Source organism: Hypanus sabinus, chromosome 13 (genome assembly GCF_030144855.1).
Source record: "Hypanus sabinus isolate sHypSab1 chromosome 13, sHypSab1.hap1, whole genome shotgun sequence".
Lineage (NCBI taxonomy): Eukaryota > Metazoa > Chordata > Chondrichthyes > Myliobatiformes > Dasyatidae > Hypanus > Hypanus sabinus.
This window is the reverse complement of record NC_082718.1, coordinates 65266205-65294103: the sequence shown is the minus strand read 5'-3', so window position 1 is coordinate 65294103 and position 27899 is coordinate 65266205. Positions and strand designations below refer to the sequence as shown.

Genomic DNA, 27899 nt, shown 5'->3' with positions numbered 1-27899 from the left:
AAGTCATAGCTTGCCCAGTCGAGAGAGAAATGACGAAGGCATTCTTGGGATGGTCTGTAACATATAGAGCTTGAAGTGTTGGACACAATGGGACAGGATGTTGGGCATTGAGTTGGGGGATCTATCCAAGTGTTTGTCTCCAGAATCCAAGGTTCCAAAGAGAGGAAGTTGACTGGTGTGTTGTTGCTGTATCAAGACGGTGAATTGGTTGACAGTGGCAAACCACTGATCAATGGTTTCCTGCTGCTTCCAGATTGTGTGCTCATGTCGAAGGGCAACATCCTTTAGGCAAGCAAACTCTGCTGGGTCACGATACCTGTCAGGAAATGTAGAGGATGCCTGACCTAAACACAGAGTGGCAGAGACAATTTTGAACAAAACAAAAGAGATGGTTGTTGACTTCAGGAGGGCACGGAGCGACCACTCCCCGCTGAACATCGATGGCTCCTCAGCAGAAATCGTTAAGAGCACCAAATTTCTTGGTGTTCACATGGTGGAGAATCTCATCTGTTTCCTCAACACCAGCTCCATAGCAAAGAAAGCCCAGCAGCGTCTCTACTTTCTGCGAAGGCTGAGGAAAGTCCATCTCTCACCCCCCCATTCTCATCATATTCTACAGGGGTTGTATTGAGAGTATCCTGAGTAGCTGCATCACTGCCTGGTTCGGAAACTGCACCATTGCAGATCGCAAGACCCTGCAGCGGATAGTGAGGTCAGCTGCAAAGATCATTGGGGTTTCTCTTCCCACCATTACAGACATTTACACTACACGCTGCATCTGCAAAGCAAACAGCATTATGAAGGACCCCACACACCCCCTCATACAAACTCTTCTCCCTTCTACCGTCTGAGAAAGGGCACCGAAGCATTCAGGATCTCACAACCAGACTATGTAACAGTTTCTTCCCCCAAGCTATCAGACTCCTCAATACCCAGAACCTGGACTGACACCTTACTGCCCTATTGTCTTGTTTATTATTTATTGTAATGCCTGCACCGTTTTGTGCACTTTATGCAGTCCTGGGCAGGTCTGCAGTCTAGTGTAGTTTTTTTTCTGTGTTGTTGTTTATGTATTTCAGTCTAGGTTTTGTACTGTGTCATGAAACACCATGGTCCTGAAAAAACGTCTCATTTTTACTATGTACTGTACCAGCATTTATGGTCAAAATGACAATAAAAGTTACTTGACTTAACTTGACAATAGATGCTTGCCAGATATGTTGATCAAGCTGTATATCTTCTGTATTTAACAGAGTTCCTGATAAACTAATCTTTTGGCCTACTTGGTGAGTTCTTCTAAATGAGGCCTTCAAAAATGACATTTTGAGAGTACAAAGCTTGTATGTGCCTGTCAGAATAAAAGGTAAAAACAACCGGGGTAGGGAACCTTGATTTTCAAGGGACATTGAGGCCCTGGTTAAGATTAAAAAAGGAGGTGCCTAACAGGCAAAGGAAAGCAGGGTCAAACAAAGTGCTTATGGTGCACAAGAAATGCAAGTGAACACTGCAGAAAGAAATCAGGAAGGCTAAAAGAAGGCATGAAGATCCTCTAGCAGACAAGGTGAAGGAGAATCCTAAGGAATTCTACAGATAAGTGAAGGGCAAAAGGATTGCAAGGGGCAAAATTAGTTCTCTGGAAGACCAGAATGGTTATCCATGTGTGGAGCCAAAGCAGATGTGGAAGATCTGAAATGAATTCTGTGCATCTGTATTTCCTCGGGAGGCTGATACAAAGTCTGTAGAAGTGAGGCGAAGCAGCATCAACTCATGGACCCTATACAGATTACAGAGGAAGAGGTGTTTGCTACCCTGAGACAAGTCGGGGGATAAATCCCTAGGTGCTGACAAGGTATTCCCTCAGACCTGACAGGAGGCAAGTGCAGAGATTTTAAGGTAGATAGATTTTTGTGAGGTTTTGCATTTCAGTAGGACCAAGCAGCATAGGTCTTACACCGTGAACAGTCGGGTACTGAGGAGTGTGATCCCCAGCTCATCCACACGGGCCTCCCCAGCAGGATGGAAGGTCCAGGCCAATGATGCACAAATCCCAGATATTGGCTAGCCATACCTCGTACTCTGTTCTCCCCACTGCGATATGCAGCCACCTCTTCCCTCTCATCGCCACACAGTCTCCAGTGGCTGCATGGCCTGCATTGCCACACTGGCTGTCCGCCATTTTCATTTTCTTCTAGAGGGCTGCCATTTCACAGTGTTTGTTGACCACGAACCTCTCATGCATGCGATGGCCAAATTATCAGACTCTTGGTCTGCATGCAGCAATACCACCTGGCTTCCATATCAGAGTTTGCACCTGACAGACAACACATTCAGGGGAACAATAATGCTGTGACTGGTTGCATCTCCCAGCCAGCCATTGAGGCCATCCACATTGGGGTTGACTATGCCAGCATGGCATCAGATCAAGTGAGAGACCCTGAAGCCTAGGCTTACCAAACAGCAGTCACGGGCCTGCAGTTGGCAGATATTGACTTTGGGGAAGTTGTGGTTTCTCTCCTGTGTGATGGTCCATGCCACATAATGCCCACAAACTGGAAGTGTACTGTTATTAACTCCATTCACAGCCTCTGGGCCGGAACGCCTCACAGAAACTGGCTGCACTCAAGTTAGTGTGGCACAGGCTTAGAAAGGACGTGTGTGGTTGAGTACCAGCGGGTGAAAGTTAACCATCACGTTTGGGCCACACTGGTACCTTTTGAGACCCCTGACCATTTTAATGTAGAGCTAGATGGTCCTCTTCCCCCTCGCATGGTTTCACACACCTCCCTACCATGAAGAAATGTACCACCAGGTGGCCAGAGGTCATTCCTCTCACAACGAAGATGGCCACCCTCCTTTACTCATTTTATACCCATGACTGTGTCGCCACCCACAGCTCTAATCTGCTAATTAAATTTGCTGATGACACTATACTGATTGGCCCGATCTCAAATAATAACGAGGCAGCCTACAGAGAGGAATATCATCACCCTACACAGTGGTGTCAAGAAAATAACCTCTCCCTCAACGTTGCAAAAACAAAGGAGGAATAGAGACAGGCTAATCCTGATAGACATCAATGGATCTGGGGTTGAGAGGATGAACAGCTTTAAATTCTTCGGCATAAACAAGAGGATCTAACATGGTCTGTACATAGCAGCTGTATGGTGAAAAAAGCAACTGTCTTTCACCTCAGACAATTGAAGAGGTTTGGTATGCCCTCCTCCCCCCCCCCTCCCCAAATTCCAAGAACTTTCTACAGGGACACGGTCGAGAGCATCCTGACTGGCTGCGTTACTGCCTGGTATGGGAACTGTACTTCCCTCAATTGCAGGACTCTGCAGAGAGTGATGCGAACAACCCAGCACATCTCTAGATGTGAACTTCCCACGACTCAGGACATTTACAAAGACAGGTGTGTAAAAAGGTCCCGAAAGATCATTGGGGACCTGAGTCACACCAACCAGAAACAGTTCCAGTTGCTACCATCCAGGAAATGGTACTGCAGCATAAAAGCCAGGACCAACAGGCTCCGGGACAGCTTCTTCCACCAGGCCATCAGACTGATGAATTGATGTCGTATTTCTATGTTATATTGACTGACCTGTAATTACTATAACTGCACATTGGAACGGAGATGTAACATAAAGATTTTTACTCCTGGATTTGAAGTATGGAAGTAATAAAATCAATTCAATTCAATTTACAGACATGGCTCGGGCTTTCAATAGTGCCTTGGTTGCTTTGTTTGGCACCCCATCTGATACATCCTCTGACTGTGGTCCCCAATCCATACCAGACCCCTGGTGTTAGGCTCCATCATCACAGCATAATGTGATATCCAATGTGAGTGGTTTCACCGCTCCCTTAAGGCTGCTGGAGGGCTTCCCTGATGGATGAGTAATGGTATGATCGTCACCCATGGGTGTTGCTGGGGTTCATGGGTCCAAAGGAGGACCTGCAGTTGTCTGTAGCTGAGTTGGTTTCTGGGCAGTTGTTATGAGGTCAGGTGATTTCATGTGATGCCACGACCGCCTGGTCAGCCTCTCAGCCGTGTTCCACCCTCCTTAGTAAATTCAATCCCTTTGCATTATTCCTCCCTCCCATTGTGAAATACAGAATTCTTGGGTTCCTGTTGACCTACACTCCATCTTGTTCATTTTTCTCCACCAGGATACACACCAATATCCCCTTGGACCCGTTTACGATGGCTTGTTCTGTTTTGGAATGGGGAGAAAAGACATTAATCATAGATAGGAGGGGAAACTAGACAGGCTCACAATGCCGATTTTGGTGAATTCTGGTGGGGGGACTGTGTAGGATAATGTAAGAGGTGCAACATAGGCATAATTCACAACCACTCACATTGAGTTGGGGTTCACGATAAGAGGCTGATCTGACGTGATGACATAATGACATGAAGTATGTCCTGTGTTTGGTTGACAAGAAAGGAGAAGTGGCAGTTTCCTCAAACATAAAACACCTCTGCAGTTTCATTTACAAAAACCGACAATAAAATGACCACTGAGACCACTCAAGAGAAGAAAGACACGCATGGAATGGTTGTTGGAAATAAACTCATCACGTTTACCATTCACAATTACCATAGCACTGGAGAGGGCTAGGAACAGACAAATTAGAGAAACTTCTTTAACTGGAGTAAGGGGAAATAAGAGGTTATCAAGCAGGAACTTGGAAGTATAAATTGGAAACATGTTCTTAGGGAAATGTTCAGAAGAAATGTGGCAAAAGTTCAGCGGATATTTGCATAGGGTTCTGCATAGGTATGTTCCAATGAGACAGGGAAACGATGGTAGGGTACAGGAACCATGGTGTATTAAGGTTGTTGTAAATCTAGTCAAGAAGAAAAGAAGACCTTATGAAAGGTTCAAAAAACTTGGTTATGATAGAGATCTAGAAGATTGTAAGACTAGCAGGAATGAGCTTAAGAATGAAATTAGAGGAGCCAGAAGGGGCCATGAGAAGGCTTTGGCAGAGAGGATTAAAGAAAACCCCAAAGCATTCTACAAGTATATGAAGAACAAGAGGATAAGGCGTGAGAGAATAGCACTAATCAAGTGGGACAGTGGAAAGTGTGTATGGAACTGGAGAAGATACCAGAGGTACTCAATGAACACTTTGCTTCAGTATTCACTACGGAAAAGGATTGTAGGGATGACTTGCAGCAGACTGAAAAGCTTGAGCATGTAGATATTAAGAAAGAGGATGTGCTGGAGCTTTTGGAAAGCATCAAGTTGGATAAGTCGCCGGGACTGGATGGTATGTACCCCAAGATACTGTGAGAAGCAAGGGAAGAGATTGCTGAGCTTCTGGCAATGATCTTCGCATCATTAATGGGGACAGGAGAGGTTCCGGAAGATTGGAGGGTTGCGGATATTGTTCCCTTATTCAAGAAAGGGAGTAGAGATAGCCCAGGAAATTATAGACCAGTGAGTCTTATAGTGACAGGATTTATGAACATTTGGAGAGGCATAATATGATTAGGATTAGTCAACATGGCTTTGTCAAAGACAGGCCATGCCTTATGAGTCTGATTGCATTTTTTGATGAAGGTAGAGCTGTAGATGTAGTGCATATGGATTTTAGCAAGGCATTTGATAAGGTACCCCATGCAAGGCTTATTGAGAAAGTAAGGAGGCATTGGATCCAAGGAGATCTTGCTTTGTGGATCCAGAACTGGCTTGCCCACAGAAGGCAGAGCATGATTGTGGACGGGTCATATTCTGCATGGAGGCCGGTGACCAGTGGTGTGCCTCAGGGATCTGTTCTGGGACCCCTACTTTTTGTGATTTTTATAAATGATCTGGATGAGGAAGTGGAGGGATGGTTTAGTAAATTTGCTGATGACAAAGTTTGGGGGTGTTGTGGATAGTGTGGAGGGCTGTCAGAGGTTACAGCTGGACATCAATAGGATGCAAAACTGGGCTGAGAAGTGGCAGATGGAGTTCAACCCAGATAGGTGTGAGGTGGTTCATTTTGGTAGGTCAAATATGATGGCAGAATGTAGTATTAATGGTAAGACTCTTGGCAGGGTGGAGGATCAGAGGGATCCTAGGGTCCGAGTCCATAGGAAACTCAAAGCTGCTTCACAGGTTGACTCTGTGGTTAAGAAGGCGTACAGTGTACCGGCCTTCATCAATTGTGGAATTGAATTTAGGAGCTGAGAGATAATGTTGCAGCTCTACAGGACTCTGGTCAGACCCCACTTGGAGTACTGTGCTCAGTTCTGGTCACCTCATTACAGGAAGGGTGTGGGAACCATAGAAAGCGTGCAGAGGAGATTTATGAGGATGTTGCCTGGATTGGGGAGCATACCTTATGAGAATAGGTTGAGTGAACTTGGCCTTTTCTCCTTGGAGCGATGGAGGATGAGAGACGACCTGATAGAGGTGTATAAGATGATGAGAGGCATTGTTTGTGTGGATAGTCGGAGGATTTTTCCCAGGGCTGAAATGGCTACCATGAGTGGCACAGTTTTAAGGCACTTGGAAGTAGGTAGAGGGGAGATGTCAGGGGTAAGTGTTTTACATCGAGAGTGGTGAGTGTGTCTAATGGCCTGCCAGCAGCAGTGGTGGTGGAAATGATAGGGTCTTTTAAGAGACTCCTGGACAGATACATGGGGCTTGGAACAATAGAGGGGTATGGGTAAGCCTAGGTAGTTCTAAGGTAAGGACATGTTTGGCACAGCTTTGTGGGCTGAAGGGCCTGTATTGTGCTGTAGGTTTTCTATGTTTCTATTTCAATCAAGTTGCCTGAGGAAGTGATGGAGGTGCATACCATCATATTTAAAGACACTTGGACAGGAACTTGGTTTGAAAAGGATTAGAGGGATGTGGTCCGAATGCAGGCAAATGAGATGAGCTTTGGTGGGCATCTAGGTCTGCATGGACCATTTGGACCTGAGGGCTTGTTTGTGTGTGGGATAACACTATGACCCCAATCTGCTCTCTCTTGTGTCTCCAGTAATACAGGGTCTTCAAATATCGGCACTGTCTCAGGCTCAGTTTCATGGTTGAGAGAGTGTGGGGTTGAGCTGCACACAGGAAGTGATGGGGACATTGGGCACAAAATAACCAAATCTGTATTAAAATGGACACCTACCTTTCATGCAACAGGCCTCAGGCTTTTCTTTATTTCCAGTGTTACGCCTGTACCCAAATCTGAGGGGCCGAAGGGTCCCAAAGTAGCCCCCTCCTTTTTGAGAATCGCAAGATCGCTATTAATCCAGGTCAGGAGACCCAGGAAATGAGAGAGAGACGTTTGGAATGTCCTGGCCCCTCAGCGATACAAAGACGGGAAACGGCGGGAATTGTGTATTGAGTACTGTGCTATTTATTTGAAGCCCTCAGGGAATGACCAAAAGTGGGCTGGTTGAAGGGAGGCATCCCTCCACCCTGATTGACATCTGAGACCCTGTGAGTCAGGATAAAAGAGGGTCTGGGGAACAGCCCCTTCAGACGCACCAGAAGAAACGCTAGAAATCTCGTAATAGTGTAATAGCGACAGCCGGTGGAAAGCCCATGTGCGTCCTTTTCCATTTCCCTCAGAATTGGTGGGCCTTACCACGGAAGATCGGCTTTAGCTAAAACAAAGGAGAAATCAGCCCCAACGACTCTCGAAGGATTGACATCATAAAAGGAATGGGCAAGTTTTAAACTCTCTCTCGACTCCAACCAAAGGCTGCAGCCTGCATGAACTTGAGTGACTTTTATATTTCCATCGGACAATACATTATCCCCTAGACAATGACAGAGCTATTTCTTAATGATTATTATTATACCCGCGCCTTTAGATTTAGTATTGACGACGTATATTATCTGTATGTTTGCATTGACATCATTTGTGTGTATTTTTATCAATAAATACTGTTAAAAATAGTACCATCAGACTTCAACGGACCTCTCTATCTTTACTGGTAAGTGACCCAGTTACAGGGTATGTAACACCAGTATTTGGTATTGGGATTGGTTTAATATAGCCCCATGTAAGTGCAGATCCAGTGAAAAGCTTCTCTTGCATTCTGTTCATACAGATGTGTTTTGAGGTACAAGAAGGCAAAACAATAACAGAAGGCAGGATAAAGTGTAGCAGCCATAGAGAGTGCAGTGCAGGTAAACAATAAAGTGCACAATCATAATGAGGTAGATTGTGATGTCATCAGAACATCTTAAGGTACGGGGGAGGGGCTGGTTTCTCTGACGATCTGAGCTGTTTCCACAACAATCTTGCATTTTCTTGTCGTCACATACAAGATAATAAAGTGGCAGATTGTGATGTCATCAGTGCAGCTTCTTTTTCTTGGGGACTGTTAAATATTTTGATAACTGCCAAACAGGAAATGTCCACTGACACAGTCCAAGATCTGTGCTCCTCTCTGTCGAGAGGGGAGTACCTTCTTACTTTGTGTTGACAGTATTGTTTGAAATTTGACTGTTTTCCCTTGGAACATCCTAATGAACTGCTATAAACTCTCTGCACTGCTACTCCTCGGCTTGTTGGCTGTTGGGGCTGCAGTTGCCTTCAGCCTGTGGACCTGCAGGAAGAATGCCACGAAGGACCCCCTGGCAGGGTAGCTGAACTAGGAGCAGACAAGGCCCAGCAGGAAGTTTGGGGAATGGTGCCCAGTGTTGAGCGAATGGAGCTTGATAGCTGGAGATGTTCTGGTCTAGTAGTCATAACCCAGACGGAGCTGAAGGCTCAGATCCAGAGTTTAGAGAGTCAGAACATAAAATGGGTAATCTGTGTCCAGGTGAGAGTAATCTGGATTTCCAGGCAGATTATTCAGCACTGGGAATCTGAATACAGAAACAGGGAGCCAGAATATTGGGGCTGATAATATGGAAGAAAGGAACGAAGGAATTAGTCCTCAGGAACAGCCAGATGGAAAGCCAGGTCCTGATCCAGCTCTCAGGAATTTTCTTCCAGAGGTGGCCAGCCCAACAATAACCCAAGTGGGTGAAAATGAGGATACCTGGGATAAGAACATGATAAATGGAAGCCACAAAGAAGGAATGGTTCCAGTAAAGAAAGTGGAAAATGAAAACAAAGACAATGTAATTGTCAGAGAAGAGAAAGTGAGATGTGAAAATGAGGATCAAGCAGTTGGTGGCGAAGAAGAAGTGCAGAACAATGATGAGAGACCAGGTTGTGGGTCAGGTGACACCCTGATGGTGCTGACAGGAGAAGGAAGATCACCGTTGATCAGAAGACTTGAATTTGTAGGAGGAAGGCCAATATTTAAACAAAGGAGGTCCGTGGGTGTGTGATCAGTGGAGTATAGGAAGAAAATGAGGAAGAAGAACTTGAGAGGCAAGAGAGGACAGCCAAGAAGAGGTCAAAAATTCAACAGAGATTGGCAGAGGTGTGGAGAGGCAGAACACAGAGATGAGGGAGCGGATTTCACATTTTGTAAAGCGCTGCCCTAAGATACGACAATAGGATGTGCTGGAGCTTTCAGAAAGCATCAAGTTGGATAAGTCACTGGGACCAGAGGAGATGTACCCCAATCTACTATGAGAGGCAAGGGAGGAGATTGCTGAGCCTCTGGCGATGATCTTTGCATCATCACTGGGGGTGGGAGAGGTTCCAGAGGATTGGAGGGTTGCAAAAGTTGTTCCTTTATTCAAAAAAGGGAATAGAAATAGCCCAGGAAATTATAGACCAGTAAGTCTTACCTCAGTGGTTGGTAAGTTGATGGAGAAGATCCTGAGAAGCAGGATTTATGAACATTTCGAGAGCATTAATATGATTAGGAATAGCCAGTATGGCTTTGTCAAGGGCAGGTTGTGCTTTATGAGCCTGATTGAATTTTTTGAGGATGTGACTAAACACATTGATGAAGGAAGAGCAGTAGATGTAGTGTATATGGATTTCAGCAAGGCATTTGATAAGGTACCCAAGGTTTATTGAGAAAGTAAGGAGGCATGGGATCCAAAGGGACGTTGCTTTGTGGATCCAGAACTGGCTTCCCACAGAAGGCAAAGAGTGGTTGTAAATGGGTCATATTCTGCATGGGGGTCAGTCACCAGTGGAGTGCCTCAGGGATCTGTTCTGGGACCCTTACTCTTTGTGATTTTTATAAATGACCTGGATGAGAAAGTGGAGGGATGGGTTAGTAAGTTTGCTGATGACACAAAGGTTGGGGGTGTTGTGGATAGTGTGGAGGGCTGTCAGAGGTTACAGTGGGACATTGATAGGATACCAAACTGGACTGAGAAGTGGCAGATGGAGTTCAACCCAGATAAGTGTGAAGTGGTTAATTTTGGTAGGTCAAATATGATGGCAGAATATAGCATTAATGGTAAGACTCTTGGCAGTGTGGAGGATCAGAGGGATCTTGGGGTCCGAATCCATAGGATGCTCAAAGCAGCTGCGCAGGTTGACTCTGTGGTTAAGAAGGCATACGGTGTATTGGCCTTCATCAATTGTGGAATTGAATTTAGGAGCCAAGAGGTAATGTTGCAGCTATATAGGACTCTGGTCAGACCCCACTTGGAGTACTGTGCTCAGTTCTGGTCGCCTCACTATGGGAAGGCTGCGGAAGCCATAGAAAGGGTGCAGAGGAGATCTTCAATGATGTTGCCTTGATTGGGGAGCATGCCTTATGAGAATAGGTTGAGTGAACTCGGCCTTTTCTCCTTGGAGCGACATAGGATGAAAGGCGACCTGATAGAGGTGTATAGTGGAGGAAAGGCATTGATCGTGTGGATAGTCAGAGGCTTTTTCCCAGGGCTGAAATGGTTGCCACAGGACACAGGTTCAAGTGCTTGAGAGTAGGTACAGAGGAGATGTGAGGGGTAAGTTTTGGACTCAGAGAGTGGTGAGTGAGTGGAATGGGCTGCCGGCAATGGTGGTGGAGTTGGATATGATAGGGTCTTTTGAGAGACTTTTGGATAGGTACATGGAGCTTAGAAAAATAGTGGGTTATTGGTAAGCCTAGTAATTTCTGAGGTAGGGACATGTTCGGCACAACTTTGTGGGCTGAAGGGCCTGTATTGTGCTGTAGGTTTTCTATGTTTCTATGAGCTGTAACTGTACTTTGCCCTGCTCAATTTGTTTATTTAAGTTTAGGCTCCATTTATCTGCCAAAGCTAAACATTTTGCCATGGCGCTATGTCTTAGAAGAGGAGAAGAAGGAAGTTCTTTGCTTGTATTTGTTTGGCAGGTGATAGTTGTATTTGTACCCTTATCCGGTATTACTGATAAGATATATCCATACATTTTCAATGCAGACCACTGTACTTCATTCATACCTTTCATGGAAGGCTAACACTTGATATTACAAAGAACACAATAGTTATAATTTCAGAATATGTGAGTATTACCTTAATGGCAACAAGTGTTTCCAAAAATTTTCATTTGAAAAATAAAGCTGATACAAATTATGAAAAAGAAATATTATAAACATCTCTATTTCAACTTACTTCTATCTGTGTTGGTAGTTTTCTAATATTGAGTCCAGACTCTGTTTGAGTATACCTTTGCCCCAGCCTGTGAATGCCAAACTGCATCAAAGGAGTTTTAAGTTCGGGTTGCAAGTACATATCAGCCTTTGACCTTAATGCAGAGAGCTTCTTGTGCAGCATAACTAGTCTGAAGGAATGAAAAAATATTAAAGTTTAGTTTCCAAACATACAGAAATTCACACCTGTGGAAACCTGAACTGTCTACTCATCTTTCTGTCCCATTTCCAACTCCTAGTACTTCAATGCAGAGTGAGCAAATGAGGTTGGAAGGACCTCACACAAAAAAAAATGCTGATTGGCAGTGACATTCCAATATTAGCAAAAACTGCAGCAATAATATTTGTTTCAATAAAAATTACTTTGGGAAGTTCACTGATCCCTATTAATGATATATTTACAAAATACAACTGCTTGAACTTTTGAGGTGATACCAGTGCTTTGGAGTCACTCCATTTTCCAGACATAAGTGAAAATATTTCTCCAGCTGTCCCAGGCAATCCACTTTTACTGTCCCCAGCTTGGCAGGCCTATTAATGGCTAATTCCAAATGCCCAGCACTTGCCATGTTTCACTTGCTAAATTCAGGAAGTGGCAATCTCTGGGATGTCCATAACCAGTTTTTTTGAACTCGTAATTTTGCATTTCCATTATATTTTCTACTTCCACGAAGCCTCTGCCTCTTATCTGGTTATACTTGCTTCATGTTTGTCCATTCACCACTAATCTCTCCTATTCAATCCATCTATATACTCATATCTGGCCTGGATATAAGTTTTTGAAAGAAGAATGAAACAGAAATAGAAATGTAAGATGAACTTAGCCAATCAGGGACGGCATCTGTGGAAACAGAAACCCGTTAATGTTGCTGACTTTTCCCGAAGGATGGCAGGAGAGTGGAAGAGTTACAAAAGCAGGAGCTGCAGTGGGGGCGAGATCAAGGTGCAAGATGAAACACCACATTGAGCGTGTTTAGGGCAGTGTGTTGGTGAGATAACTTGAAGAAAAGAAAGAAAGGAACCTCAATACGATTATGGGAAACAATGAGAGAGCAGTTTACCTGAAGCTGGAAAGTTCCGTTTTCATTCCAGGAGGTTGCAAAGTGTTTGAATGAAAAATCAGATGTTGTTTTCTAGTTTCTATTGTGCCTCACTGGCAATGGAGGGGTTGTGGGCTCATAAAATATGTTAGTAAATAGTTTGTATCCTGAGATGGAGATAAATATCCAGAAACAGAAGCGGGGTGTGAGAGATGGATGATGTAAATATGAGAGCAGGTTAATAATTGGTAGCAAACATAATGAAGTTGCCACCTCCAGCTCCCATACAGAACCTGGAAAATTCATCACTTTTGTGTGCTCCATCTGAAACATTGTCCTCCTTTCTGACACTGGCTGTCCTTCAGACAGAGTAGATGGAGCTGTCAGCCACATTTCCTTAATTTCTTACATTTACGCTGTGCCTCGGGACAAAGCAAAGGTAGAGTTACCTGGAGAGCTCACAAACACCTCTACTTCCTCAGAGGCTAAAGAAATTCAGCATGTCCCATCAATTCTTACTAATTTTTATCAAGGCATCATAAAAAGTCTTCTGTCTGGATGTATAACATCTTGGTATGGCAACTGCTCTACAAGTGACTGCAAGAAACTAGAATTGTATACACAGATCAACACATCTGTCTATATTTATCACTGCCTCAGTAAAACACTTAATCAAAGACTTCACCCACCCCAGACATTCTCTCTTCTCCACTCTCCTATTGGGAGACCATACAAAAGCCTGAAGGAACACACCACCAGGCTCAACAACAGCTTTTATTCCACTGTCATTGGACTCTAGATCTTCTGATATGACAGCAGCATACTCAGATGCAGTGGCCTCTCTGGGTTCAACCAAAGGTGTAATTGTTCATCCTTTGTCTTTTTTATGATTGTGAGACACTGCTGGATATTCAGTCCATCCCATCAGTGAGTTGCACAATAGCAATGGAGCTGGACTTATTGCATACTGCAGGATAAATTAGTAATGTTAATGCTGAGAATGAAAGTTTTTGTGAAGTAAAGATACAAAGGCATGAGAGGATTAGGCAGGTGGAGATCAATGATGAGTACTTTGCATGACAGAACTAACTGTAGGGCTAAGTTGGAGCGTGACCAAGTGTTAGGGCTTTGGGCTAGAGATCTGAAGGTCATTAGTTCAAGCCTCAGCTGAGGCAGCATGTGTGTCTTTGAGCAAAGCACTAAACCACACACTGCTCCTGCACGTTTATAGCCCAGTGGCGGTGATTGGTGCAGGAGGGACAAGACAAGACCTATGCTTCCAGTGTTCCAAGTTGATCAAGTTGAAAGTGAAGGCAACAAGAAGCAAGAATTTCAGAACTCGATTGAGCTGCTTGAAACTTTGGAACAAAAGCTATCTTCGACCTCTCAATTGTTGGAACGTTATAAATCCAAAGTTATCGACCTGGGAAATCGATCTCGGAGACAGAGCCTGTGAATAATCAGGCTTCCTGAAGACGTCGAGAGGGGTGATCCCATTGAATATTTTTCTCAATTTCTAAAGGATGTGTTTGGTTCAAAAGTTTTGGATTCCCCTTCGGTGATCAATCATGCTCATTGCATTCCTCGTCCTAAATCTCCCAGTGATGCCAAGCTGAGTTCAAAATCTATTCGTCTCCATTATGCTCATATCAAGGATTGTTTCAAAGTTTAAAATTTTGCATCATCGAAGATCTTAGTCCTGAAGTTTGGAGGGAATGGTTGTCTTTTAAATCCGTGATGTCAGAGTTCCATCGAAAAGGTTTTAAACAAACTCTGCTGTTTCCAGCGCGTTTGAGAGTGTCCTCCCCGATAATTCTTGCTGATTGTTTTATTCTCCAAGTGAAGGTCAAAGTTTCCTCAAGGAGCAGTGTTCTTCTGTTATGGACTAATCAACGTACCATATTTTTCATCATCTGTTTTTACTTGGTTTGTTTTTAAGCTAACGATTAGCTTATAGATCTGGACCTTTATAATTTGAGGGTCTTTGCTTTCGGTCTGTTGTATAGGTATTTTTTTTATGTCTAGTTAAATGCTCTCTTTTTCCTTTAGTGATTCTGCTCTTTTTACTTTTAATCTTTTGATTCTGAAATTAATTAAGTAAAGGATTTGGTGTTCGATTCTTTTTTTCTATTTGAAGTTTTTCCGGAGAAGTATTCAGTTTTTTTCATTTTTTTTCTTTTCAAGATGTTGTTCTGCCTTCTTCTTCCCATAAGACTTTATTTTTCGATATGTAATTTTCAATTGTCTGTGTTTGAAAATAACTAACAATACGATTCAGCGCTCGTTTTTTTATTTTGAAATATTAGTACAATGGTACTCTGTTTTATGATCTAAATTTTTAGTTTTTTTTTAAATTTTCTTACTAACCATTGTAGTCTTTTCTTCCTTATGGTAACCTTTTTTTTAATATGGATGGTTTTTTTCCAAATCATATATTTTTTGGGCTGCCTTCAGGAGAGATGGGGTTAGATTTAGTATTAGATTGCTTTCAGGCATTTCTTTAGCTTATTTTCAGGCTTTTGTGGGTGGGGGTAGGGGGTATTTCTATTTTTACTTTGTTTAGATTTTTCCAACTGGGCTGACTGGAAACTACAAAAAAAGTCCAAATTGTTATAACTTCTGGTTCCTCGTTGAACCTTTTTTCCTCTTCCGGGTTCATGAGTTTGTATTCTGGTTAACCTTTTATGTACTATATGGCAGATACTAGATTATTAATTTTAATAATTAGATATTAGATTTTAATATTAGATTATTAATAAGATTATTAATTTTGTTTCTTGGAATACAAATGGTTTGAACCATTTGATTAAACGGTGATTTGGCATTGCCGAATCTAAGACTTTATTACCGGACAATTAATATCCGATATTTAAATTTTGGACACAGGACTTGGATGTAATTCAAAGTCCACAATGGGTAAACTTTGAATGTAAATCCGTACAAGGGTTTTCATTGGTTTCTATTTTAGGGACCTCACTTCCCTTTGTTCTTTCTAAATTGAATAAACAGATGGTTAATTCAATAATTAAATATACGCTACGAATATGGTTTCAATTTCGTAAATTTTTTGGCTTGAATAATTTTATTCTATCAAGCCCTATTATATCTAATTTCTTTTTCAACCCTTGGTTATGGATCAAGCCTTTTTGGTATGGAAAATGAAGGGTATAACATGTTTTCGTGACTTATTCTTGGATAAACTGTCTTTTGAACAGTTGTCTAATAAATATAATTTGCCCAGTTCCCATTTTTTTAGACACTTACAAATTAGAAACCTTTTGAGTAATATGTTACATACTTTCCCGAATTCATATCCAACTGATATCATGGAAAAAAAATTAGGTTTAAACACTTATCAGAAGGGTTTAATAGCAACTATTTATGATATGATTATGAAAATAAAGCCAGGTATATCAGATAAAATCAAGAATGAATGGGAAAAGGAACTTCAACTTTCCTTACCTACAGAGAAATGGGAGAAAATTCTTCAATTAGTTAACTCCTCCTCTATATGTGCTAAACATGCGTTGGTACAATTTAAGGTGGTGCATAGGGCCTACATGTCTAAAGACAAGCTAGCTCATTTTTACTCCCATATAAATCCTGTCTGTGATAGATGTCATTCCGAGTAGCTTCTTTGACTCATATGTTCTGGTCTTGCCCTCTTTTGGAGAAATATTGGAAAGACATTTTTGATATTATTTCAACAGTTTTGAGTATTAATTTACATTCGCATCCTATTACTGCTATTTTTGGCTTACTAATGGTGGAACTAGTTATTTATCCTCTTCAGCTCATCAGATGATTGCATTTGTTACATTAATGGCCAGAAGATGCATTTTATTGAATTGGAAAGAGATTAATCCTCTTCCTACATTCCAATGGTTTTCCCAAACTATATCTTGTTTAAATTTAGAAAAAATCAGAAGTGTCACTTTTGACCCTTCAGTTAAATTTGAAGAAATTTGGAAACCATTTATTCAACAATTTCATATGTTATAACTTGACCTTTTCAGAATCCTTTTTATTTATCCTTAAATATTTGGATAGAGGAGCGGAGTTATCGACATATTGATTGTATCCGATGTAATAAAATAGCCCAGCTTTGTTTAGTTTAGTTCAGTTTTTTTTAACTTCTAATTTGGGGTTTTGTTTATATGTTTTTCTATCACATTAATTACATTGGGAGGCTTAGTACATTTGTGTTATCTATAGCTTATACTCGTATATACTGTTTACCAACAACGTAATCCCAATCTCTCTGTACTACTATTGTTATGCCAATGTACTTGAAAATTAATAAAAAGATTTAAAAAGAAAGAAAGAAAGTGAAGGCTATATTAGGCAAGAGAAAGAAAACAAAGAAAGATTAGATTTATTTGTCACACATACAGTGAAATACATCACTTGCATTGGGGATGTGCTGGGGTGGCCCACAAGTGTCACCATGCTTGCGTCACCAACATAGCATGCTTACAACTCACTACCCTACAACCATATGTCTTTCAAAACGTGGGAGGAACCAGGAGTACTCAGAGGAAACCCACGTGGCTGCAGAGAGAACATACAAACTCCATACAGATAGTGGTAGGAATTGAACTTGATTTTACATCATTGTGCAGATCATCCAGTTTCTAAAGGGCAGTTTCTGAACACAACATATTCTGGGATTATGTGTTTAGTTACTCTCCTGTTCACCTCTGGATAATGCTAAATATTGTGTCATTGACACCAATAGAACAAAATTTCAGAAGCAAGATTCAAATACTAATTTGTGGCATTGAATGAATTTCTGGGCAATTGCTGGTTGATACTTTGATGTCAGATCATGCAACAAGGATGAAGAACATCATCTAATTCAAAGAACTGTAAATAATTTAAAAGATCAATTCCTCATGTACTGATTCAAGTTCTGCACAAAGAAAGATATATTGAACTTCTAATGTAAGTTACTGAGACTTTAATTTTTAAGAGTTTGCTTTACCAACCTAATAGAGGCAAGGAATGAGAATGGTTTCAATTATCAGGAGACCATGAGGTAATTAGGTATAAAAGAGATTTCAGAGAAATTGTAGCATTTTTGTTTGAATGATACAGAGTTTTGCGCATATAATTCTTAGCAATATAATTTGCTCTTTCTGTATCAATTATGGTAGATTTTTACTAATTTTAAACACACTTATGAAACATTAATTTACCTTTTGTGGTTTTGGTTCCTGGGTGCATGACAAGAAAAACACAACTGAAAAGCTAAACAAATGATACCTACTGTGTTACTGAATTAGAAACATGGTACTAAAACGTAAGTCCATCACTGCATGTCTGATGTCAGTAAAGTTACCCACCTCAGATTACAGTAGGTAATAAAAGGGGACCAGCAGTGTCTCTGTATTCAAATTGAAGGAATGCTATTACTGCAATTCAACATCACAGCAAAGCACTAGTACATAAAATTAATAATTTAACAAGCAGAAATTCTCTTCCATTTAAAATACTATTAAAAATTTCATTTGTATGGAGCAAGAACACCAAGAATTATGTGTAAATTAACATTGCAGCTCTTAAAGTAATTGTCCTCCTTCAGCTAGTCATGAAACAAAGTCACTTATAGGGTTTATAAAGATAATGCATATTGACAAAGTGTATCTTCGATACCTTTTTAAATAGACCCACTTGTAACCACAGAAAGCGTTAGTCAACGTGCTGGTCTTGATGCTGATCAGTGTAATCACCTTAATGTTGTAGGCATACAAAAATAAGACCTGGTTGAAGCAAACAAAACACATCATTTTAGGTTAAGCTTCTTTTGTATTATAGAACATAGAACTTAGAAGAGTACAGCACAGGAACAGACTACTCGACTCACTATGTTGTGCTGAACCTGCTAAAAAACAAATCAAAAAACACCCAAACACTAATCCCTCCTATTGATACCATGTCCATATCCCTCCATTTTCCTTACATCCATGTGCCTATCTAAATGTCTCTTAAAAGCCTCGAATGTAGTGGTCACCAACCTTTTTAAGCCCAAGATCCCCTACCTCGGCCATAGTCAAAGGCAAGATCGACTCCCAGATTGATTAGTTACACGCATGCACACCGGGACAGAAGAGACCAGAAGTAAAACCCCACAACCCGGAAGCAGAAATAATGTATAAACACCAGGGGTACCCACCCTTTTTTTGCACCGCGGACTGGTTTAATATTGACAATATTCCTGCCGACCAGCCGACGGGGGGTGGGGGTGTGGTGTTAAACACGACTGGAATATAGCGATGCTCGAAGCTGGTTCCTTATGCCCAATCCATTCCGCAATGTAGTTTTAGCAGCTCTCGCCACTAAGCTTCTGTCCCACTTGCCTACGTTTCTTCCGCTCAAAAAACTCTGCGGGTTTGTCTTTAAGTGCGGGGTGCTTGGACTCAAGGTACCGAAGCAGTTTTGAGGGCTTCATTGCCTCATTAGACAGCCTCCGCACGCCTGCCGCCAGACGCCTTGGCCAGGTGCAGCTGGTCGTGGGTGGGGTAAGAGGACAAGGTCAGGGCTGGAGGTCCCTGTGCCGCAGCCATGGCGGTTCCAGTCCGGAGAGAGCAACAGAGCAAGGAGTGCAACAGGACACCTGCCAGCCCCCCTTGTAGGGTCTATCAGCCAACAAAAGTTTGTTTCAGTAGATCACAGTGCGGTAGCTGCTCTGCTACTTACGAAACCCTGAGTCCGACTTAGATCGTCTGCGAATATTTTAGCACCGGGTTCCCCACGAACATTTGGTGTGGTGAACAGGTTTAGAGGTGGCGTCCATCTGTCCGTGCTCTGGGCCGGTAGCAACAGCACTTCCCACCGGCCGTGCTCCGGGCCAGTAGCATCGGCGGTTCCCACCGGCCGCACTCCAGGCCAGTAGCCGTGGCAGTTCTCGCCAGCTGCCCGAGGTGAACCAGTGATCCCTGGCGCGAGATTATCACTGCATTTAGGTGACTGATGATCTTGTGTGCGTTCAAGTTCAACAGTGGGCGAGACGGAAAGAGAAAAGGTGCAGCTGACTCATATTGTTTCCTCGCAGCCCGATGGTTGGGGACCACTGAATTACACTGTGTAAAAACAAAGTACACTGCGGATGCTGTGGTCAAATCAACACATACAAACAAACTAGATGAACTCAGCAGTCAGCAGGTTGACTGCTCATTTCAACGGATGCTGCCCGACCTGCTGAGTTCATCCAGCTTGTTTGTACATGTTGAATTACACTGTGTAGTGCGAGGGGAGCTACATGCATGCGCGCTGGGCAGAAAGAACAGAACTAAAACCCCGCAACCCGGAAACAATCTCTCAACAGTATTTGTGTATTATTTTTGATTTTTTTTCGGGATCTACTGGGGAAGTCTCAAAGATCGACTAGTTGATCATGATCGACGGGTTGGCAACAACTACTCTAATGTATTTGCCTTTACCACCATACCAGGCAGTACATTCCAGGCATCCACAACTCTCTGAGTTAAAAAACTTACTCCTCACTTCCCCCTTGAATCTACCTCATCTCACCTTCAATGCATGCCCTCCAGTATTAGACATTTCAACCCAGGGAAAGAGATACTCTCTGTCCTCTCTATCTCTGCCTGTCATCATCTTGTAAACCTCTATCAGATCTCCCCTCAGCCTCTGATGCTCCAGAGAAAACAACCCAAGTTTATCCAGTCTCTTGTAACAGCACATACCCTCTAAACTAGGCAGCATCCTGGTAAACCTCTTCTGTACCCTCTCCAAAAACTCAACATCCTTCCTATAGTTGGGTAACCAGAAGTGTATGCAATACTCCAGATGTGGCCTAACCACAGTTTTGTAAAGTTGCAACATAACCTCCTGACTTTTGAACTCAATGCCTTCACTAATAAAAGCAAGCGTTCCGTAAGTCTTCTTAACCTTATTGACCTGTGTAGCCACTTTCAAGGAGCTATGAACTGGATCCCAAGATCTCTCTGCTCAGCAACATTGTTAAGAACCTTACCCTTAACAGTGTACTGTCCCCTTGCATTTGCCCAACCGAGGTGCAACATCTCACCTTTATCTGGGTTAAACTCTATCTGTCAATTCTCAGCCCATATCTGCAAATGGTCTGTATCATGTTGTATTCTTTACCAGTCACCTACACTATCCACAACTCCACTAATCTTGGTATCATTCACAAGTTTACCAACCCACTCATCACAGTTTTCATCCAGGTCATGTATGTACATTACAAACAGTGAAGGTCCCAACTCAGAATCTTGTGGAACTCCACTAATTACAGATCTCCAGCTTGAAGAAGTCCCTTCAACCAGTACCCTCTGTTTTCTATGTGCAAGCCAGTTCTGAATCCAAACAGCCAATTCACTGCAGATCCCATGCATCTTAATCTTCTGAATTAGCCTCCCATGCGGGACTTTGTCAAACACCTTACTAAAATCCATGTAGACAACATCCACGACCCGACTCTCACACCTTGTCAAAAAACTCATTCAAGTTGGTAAGGCATGACTTGCCATGCGCAAAGCCATGTTGGCTGTCCCTAATTAGATCACGGGTTTCCAAATGCGTATATATCCTATCCCAAAGAATTCTCTCCAGCAATTTCCCTACAAATGACATGAGACTCTCCAGTCTAGAGTTTTCAGGATTTTCACTTGTTCCCTTCTTCAACAGAGGTACAAAATTAGCCATTCACCAGTCTTCCAAGACCTCGCCTGTGGCTAGAAAGGACACAAAGATATTGGTCAAGGGTCCGACAATCTCGTCTCTTGCCTCCCTCAATAATCTGTGGTAAATCCCACCAAGCCCTGGGAACTTAACTACCTTAATACTCTTTAGGAGGCCCAACACTTCACACTTGACATCTAAATGCCCTAGCATATTTATACACTCAGCACTGATCTCCTGGTCCTCCAAATACTGAAGCATGATACTCATTGAGACCTTAACTCACATGCTCTGCATCCAAGCAAATGTTCTCCCCTTTATCCTAGGGTGCTCCTACCTCTCCCTAGTTATCATTTTACTCTTGATGTATGTATAGAACGCCTTGGGTGTCACCTTAATCCTACTTGACAAGAACTTTTCATGCCACCTCCTGGCTTTCCTAATTCCATTCTTTCATTATTTTCTCAGCTTTTTTACATTCCTCATGTGCTTAGTTTGATCCTGTCTTCCAAAGCTTTAGAGACATAGAAAACATACAGCACAATACAGGCCCTTCAGCCCTCAAAGCTGTGCCGAACATGTCCCTACCTTAGAACTACCTAGGCTTTACCCATATACCCTCTATTTTTCTAAGCTCCATGTACCCATCCCAGAGTCTCTTAAAAAACCTTATTGTTTCCGCCTCCACCACCGCCACCCGCAGCCCATTCCAAATACTCACCACTTTCTGAGTAAAAAACTTACCCCTGACATTTCCTCTATACCTGCTTCCAAGCACCTTAAAACTATGCCCTCTCGTACTAGCCATTTCAGCCCTGGGGAAAAGCCTCTGACTATCCATACGATCAATGCCTGTCATTATCTTGTACACCTCTATCAGGTCATATCTCATTCTCCGTTGCTCCAAGGAGAAAAGGCCGAGTTCACTCAACCTATTCTCATAAGGCATGCTCCCTAATCAAGGCAACATCCTTGTAAATCTCCTCTGCATCCTCCCTGTGGTTTCCACGTCCTTCCTGTAGTGAGGAGACCAGAATTAAGCACAGTACTCCAAGTGGGGTCTCAGCAGGGTCCTACATAGCTGCAACATTACCTCTGGGCTCTTAAACTCAATCCCACGATTGATGAAGGCCAATATAAAGTATGCCTTCCTAACCATAGAGTCAACCTGCGTAGCAGCTTTATGTCCTGTGGACTCGGACCCCAAAATCCCTCTGATCCTCCACACTGCCAAGAGTCTTACCATTAATACTACATTCTGCCATCATATTTGACCTACCAAAATGAACCACCTCACACTTATCTGGGTTGAACTCCATCTGCCACTTCTCAGCCTAGTTTTACATCCTATCAATGCACTGCTGTAACCTCTGACAGACCACAACACTATCCACAACACCCCCAATCTTTGCGTCATCAGCAAATTTACTAACCCATCCCCACACTTCCACATCCAGGTCATTTATAAAAATGACAAACAGTAGGGGTCCCAGAATAGATCCCTGAGGCACGCCACTGGTCATCAGCTTCCATGCAGAATATGACCCGTCTACAACCACTCTTTGCCTTATGTGGGCAAACCAGTTCTGGATCCACAAAGCAATGACCGCTTGGCTCCCATGCCTCCTTACTTTCTCAATATGCCTTTCATGGGTAACTTATCAAATGCCTTGCTAAAATCCATCTACAATACATCTATGTCTCTACCTTCATCAATGTGTTTAGTCACATGCTTAAAAAATCCAATCAGGCTGGTAAGGCACGACCTGCCATGCTGACTATTCTCCAAATGTTTACAAATACTGCCTCTCAGGATCTTCCTCATCAACTGAAGTAAGACTCACTGGCCTATCTCTACTCCCTTTCATGAATAAGGGAACAACATCTGCAACCCTCCTATCTTCCGGAACCTCTCCCATCCCCATTGATGATACAAAGATCATTGCCAGAGGCTCAGCAATCTTCAGTAGCCTGAGGTACATCCTGTCTGGTCCCGGTGACTTATCCAACTTGATGCTTTCCAAAAGCTCCAGCACATCCTTTTCCTTAATATCTACATTCTCAAGCTTTTCAGTCCACTGCAAGTCATCCCTACAATTGCCAAGATCCTTTTCTGTAGTGAATACTGAAGCAAAGTATTCATTAAGTACCTCTGCTATTTTGTCCAGTTCCATACACTGTCACACTTGAATGGTCCTATTCTCTCATGTCTTAGTCTCTTGCTCTTCACATTGTTACGTACCCCATAACTGGGTCACTTACCAGCAAAGATAGAGAGGTTCGTTGAAGTCTGATGGTACTATTTTTAACAGTATTTATTGATAAAATACACAAAAATAATATCAGTGCAAACATACAGATAATATACGTCGTCAATACTAAATTTAAAAGCGCGGTTATAGTAATAATCAATAAGAAATAGCTCTATCGTTGTCTAGGAGATAATGTATTGTCCGATGGAAATATAAAAGTCACTTTAGTTCATTCAAGCTGTAGGCTGCAGCCTTTGGTTGGAGTCAAGAGAAAGACGGTATGATGTCAGTCCTTCGAGAGTCATTGGGGGACTGATTTCCCCTTTGTTGTTAGCTAAAACCATTCTTCCGTGGCAAGACCCACCAATTCCGAGGCAAATAGAAAGGGACGCACGTGAGCTGTTTCCACCGGCTTCGCTATTACGCTGTTACAGGAGTTCTAGCGTCTGGTGCGTCTGAGGGGCTGTTCCCACAGACCCTCTTTTATCCTGACTCACAGGGTCTCAGATGTCAATCAGGTTGGGATGATGCAATCCATCCACCAACCCCCCCTCGGTTCATTGCCTGGGGGCTTCGATGTATCGTACAAGATTTAATACACAATTCCGTCTCCAAGAGACAATAGCCGGTGTCAATGGTTCTGCCTTTCGGAGGCCAGGACACATTCCAAACTCTTTGTGGATTCTGCATGTCTTTCTCTCATTTCCTGGGTCTTCTGAACTGACTCAATAGTGATCTTGCGATTCTCAAAAAGGAGGGGGCTACCCCGCACCCTTCGGCCCCTCAGAGCTGTGGCACATTCGTAACAACATACTTGTAGAATGCCTTGGGGTTTTCCTTAATCTTGTCTGCCAAGGCCTTCTCATGACCCCTTCAGACCCTCCTAATTTCATTCTTAAGCTCCTTCCTGCTAGCCTTATAAACCTCTAGATTCCTATCATTACCTAGTTTTTTGAACCTTGCGTAAGCTCTTCTTTTCTTCTTGATTAGATTTACAACATACCTACTCAGAACCCCATGCAAATATCCCTAGAACATTTGCCACATTTCTTCTGTATGTTTCCAATGTATGCTTCCAAGTTCCTGCCTGATAGCCTCATATTTCCCTTTACTCCAATTAAACGTTGTCTGTTCCTATCCCTCTCCAATGTTATGGTAAAGGAGATAGAATTGTGATCACTATCTCCAAAATGCTCTCCCACTGAGAGACCTGACACCTGACCAGGTTCATTTCCCAATACCAGATCAAGTACAGCCTCTTCTCTTTTCATTGATTATAGTAAACATACACCTGTATCTGGAAGATCCAACTGCTGGTGAGTAAGTATCCTGGCAAAAACTACAGCATGAAGACAAAAGAACACTCTAAGAAACTCCACAAAAAAGGTTATTGAAAAGCACAAGACAGGAGATGGATACAAGAAAATTTCCAAATTACTGAATATCCCTTGGAGTACAGTTTGGTCAATCATCAAGAAATGGAAATAATATGCCATAGCTGTAAATCTGCCTTGAGCAGGCCATCCTCAAAAACTGAGTGTCCGTACATGAAGGGGGCTAGTGAGTGAGGCAACCAAGAGACCTAAGACAACTCTGGAGGAGTTACAAGCTTCAGTAGCTGAGATAGGAGAGACTGCGTATACAACTATTGCCCGGGTGCTTCACCAGTCGCAACTTTATGGGAGAGACACAAAGAGAAAGCCACTGTTGAAAAAAAAAACTCACATGAAACCTTAGCTTGAGTTTGGCAGAAGGCATGCGAGAGCCTCTGAAGTCAGCTGGAATTAGGTTTTTTGGTGTGATGAAACCAAAATTGAGCTTTTTGGCCATCAGACTAAATGCATAAGGTAATGATGGCGCGTCATCAAAATCACACCATCCTTACTGTGAAGCATGTTGGTGGCTGCATCATGCTGTGGGGATGCTTCACTGTAGCAGACCCTGGAAGACTTGTGAAGGTAGAGGGTAAAATAAATGCAGTAAATTACAGGGAAATCCTGGAGACCCAATTGAGAGTTTGTGGACTTGAAAAGGGCTGTTCAGTCACAATCCTCGTGTAATCTGACAGAGCTTGAGCAGATTTGTAAAGAATTGGGAAAAATTGCAGTGTCCAGATGTGCAAAGCTGATAAAACATAAAAACCTCCGGGGTGGGGGGGAAGAATACTTTTTATAGGCCCTTGACAGTTTGACTTTCTTGAACATGTTGGTCTTATTCTTCTCCTCTGCATTTGACCTTGAATTCTCACCATATTATTTTGTCAGATGCATTTTTACCCGCAAGCAGCTGCTCCCTTGCTAGCTTATGGCTTACGATTTTGAAATCCCCTCAGTTCAGAATCTTTGTTTTCAGTCTATCCTTGTCATTTTCCCATGCATGTATCAAACTTCGATTTATGTTCACTATGTTCTAAAGAACCTCGTATTGACACTCCCACCACTTGCATAACTACAGTCCTTATGATTATTCCCCTTTGCATCCCTTCATTTGGCTATCTGCATACTGCTCCTGTAGATTTACTTCAAATTCCACACCTTATCACAGAAGAGCAAATACTATTCTATCAGACACTCCATCAACCATGTTAACTGACTCAGTGCAGACCATCCACAGAATGTACTGTAGTTACTTACCAGGCAACTTGTGCTAAATCTGCTACCTGCAGTAGTTTTTTTTTAACATTTAGTAGTATTTTGCGATCATAAAATAGACGAACAATTACACTTTTGTTTGGACCCAGGGAGGCTGCTGCGACCAAGTGTGCTGCTATCTTACTGGGCAAAGGCATCTGGTGCAGAGGAACACTATTACCTGTAGGTTTTCATCTTAGTTGCAAACAACTCGGGCTTGGAAATATATTGCCAGCCTTTTACCATCACTGAGCTTAAATCCCTTGCCAATAGCTCTGACAGATAACCTTCAATGGAACGATTGCAGCAGTTTGAGGAGGAGAAATAAAATGGGTTAGGGTGAGTTTGGTGTAGAAATAGACCTATTGATGAGAACAGCTTCAGGATTCAGGTGGAGTGGGGGCAAAAGGGTCTGCTTTTATGCTTTATCTCTTGGACTCTCTATCTCCTTTTTGTGAATAATTAGGGATGCAGAATAATTGCTGGCCTCGAAAGCAATACCCAAGTGCTAAAAACAAATGAACAATGCTTGCTGCAGACTTTTACCATTTTCTGTGAGAATGTAAGGTAACCAGTTATAACTCAGAACCCCCAAAGCACTTTTCCCTTAGCATCCTGGATAGAATACAACTTTATGTCCAAAATCTCTGGTAACTGGTACATGTGTAAATGTGTACACGTTCATGGTATTAGTGCGAAGTCCATAAAAAAAGATAAAAGACCAGAATTAGAATCTACTTCACTATTTTATCATGTTTTTTCAAGTTCATCTCCTGCCCTTTCCTCATAACCCTTAACCCTCTCACCAATCAAGTACTCATCAATCTCTGCCACTAATCCACCAATGACTTGGCCTCTGCAACTCACTGAATTCCACAGAATGACTGCTTTCTAACTGAAGAAATTCCTCCTCATCTAAGTTTTAAAGGAACATCCCTTTGTTCTGAGGCTGTGTCCTTGGATCCTCGACTCTCCTACTGATGGAAACATCCTCTCCACATCACTCTATCAAGGACTTTCAGTCCATCCATCCCACTTGTATCTTCCATATTTTAGCTCTTCATGCTATTCATCTAATTATTTAATTTTCTCTGGAATGGGAGTCAGTACTTCATGCAAATTTCTTTTCCACGTGTCACTAGAGATGTTTTATTAAATATTCCTCCTTTGAACAGTCAACAGTTCAAATCTACTTGGCCTGACTGCATTGAGGAAGGTTTAGATGTGTGGTCTCAGTTTCTTTTCTACTTCTCTGTGGATCATTCTTAAAAAACAACACAAGGCACTCATGCACCATTTACTCAAGCTCTTTGAGAGTTCCCCAAATTCTGATGAGTTGCAGGGTCTGTTTCAGTGCTGTGTGACCGTGACACCTGTTACTCAGAATTGACTCTTCCCAAGTTGCACTCTAGTTTCTATTGCCCCTATACAATATTCCTGTTGTACCTGAAATAACATCAAAACTCCTCTACACTGTGTATGCAAATGATTTGACCCACAAAAGATTCAAGATTGTACTGCCACTGCCAATACAGAAGTGTAAAGGAGAATGAAATAATTGTTACTCTAGATTCAATGACACTATGTTCATAAAGTGATGCTAAGTGACTGTCTGTACATAAGGTGACTGATAGGAATTAATAAAGTAGTAGTGGTGGAAGGTTTGGTGGGGTGGGTTAGTGGGTGGAAGTGTTGATCAGCCTTGCTGCTTTGGGAAAGTAAGCTTTTCTGAGTCTGGTGATCCTAGCATAGATGCTATGTAACCTCTTCCCTGATGGGAGTGAAACAACCAGTCCATGTTCAGTGTGGGTGGGATCCTTCAGATATTGTTGGC

At 42.5% G+C, this 27899-nt stretch overlaps 1 protein-coding gene across 1 annotated transcript in view; it reads right to left on the bottom strand.

The window, feature by feature from the left end:
* The window catches only part of LOC132403954 (cilia- and flagella-associated protein 54-like), a 460583-nt gene that overhangs the window by 14038 nt on the left and 418646 nt on the right, over window positions 1-27899 (bottom strand). The window contains exons 67-68 of the mRNA XM_059987831.1: window positions 18175-18281; window positions 11442-11610 (exon numbers count right to left, since the gene is read on the bottom strand). Coding sequence (XP_059843814.1) covers window positions 11442-11610; window positions 18175-18281 — 276 coding nt within the window. The remainder of the gene's footprint in view (window positions 1-11441; window positions 11611-18174; window positions 18282-27899) is intronic.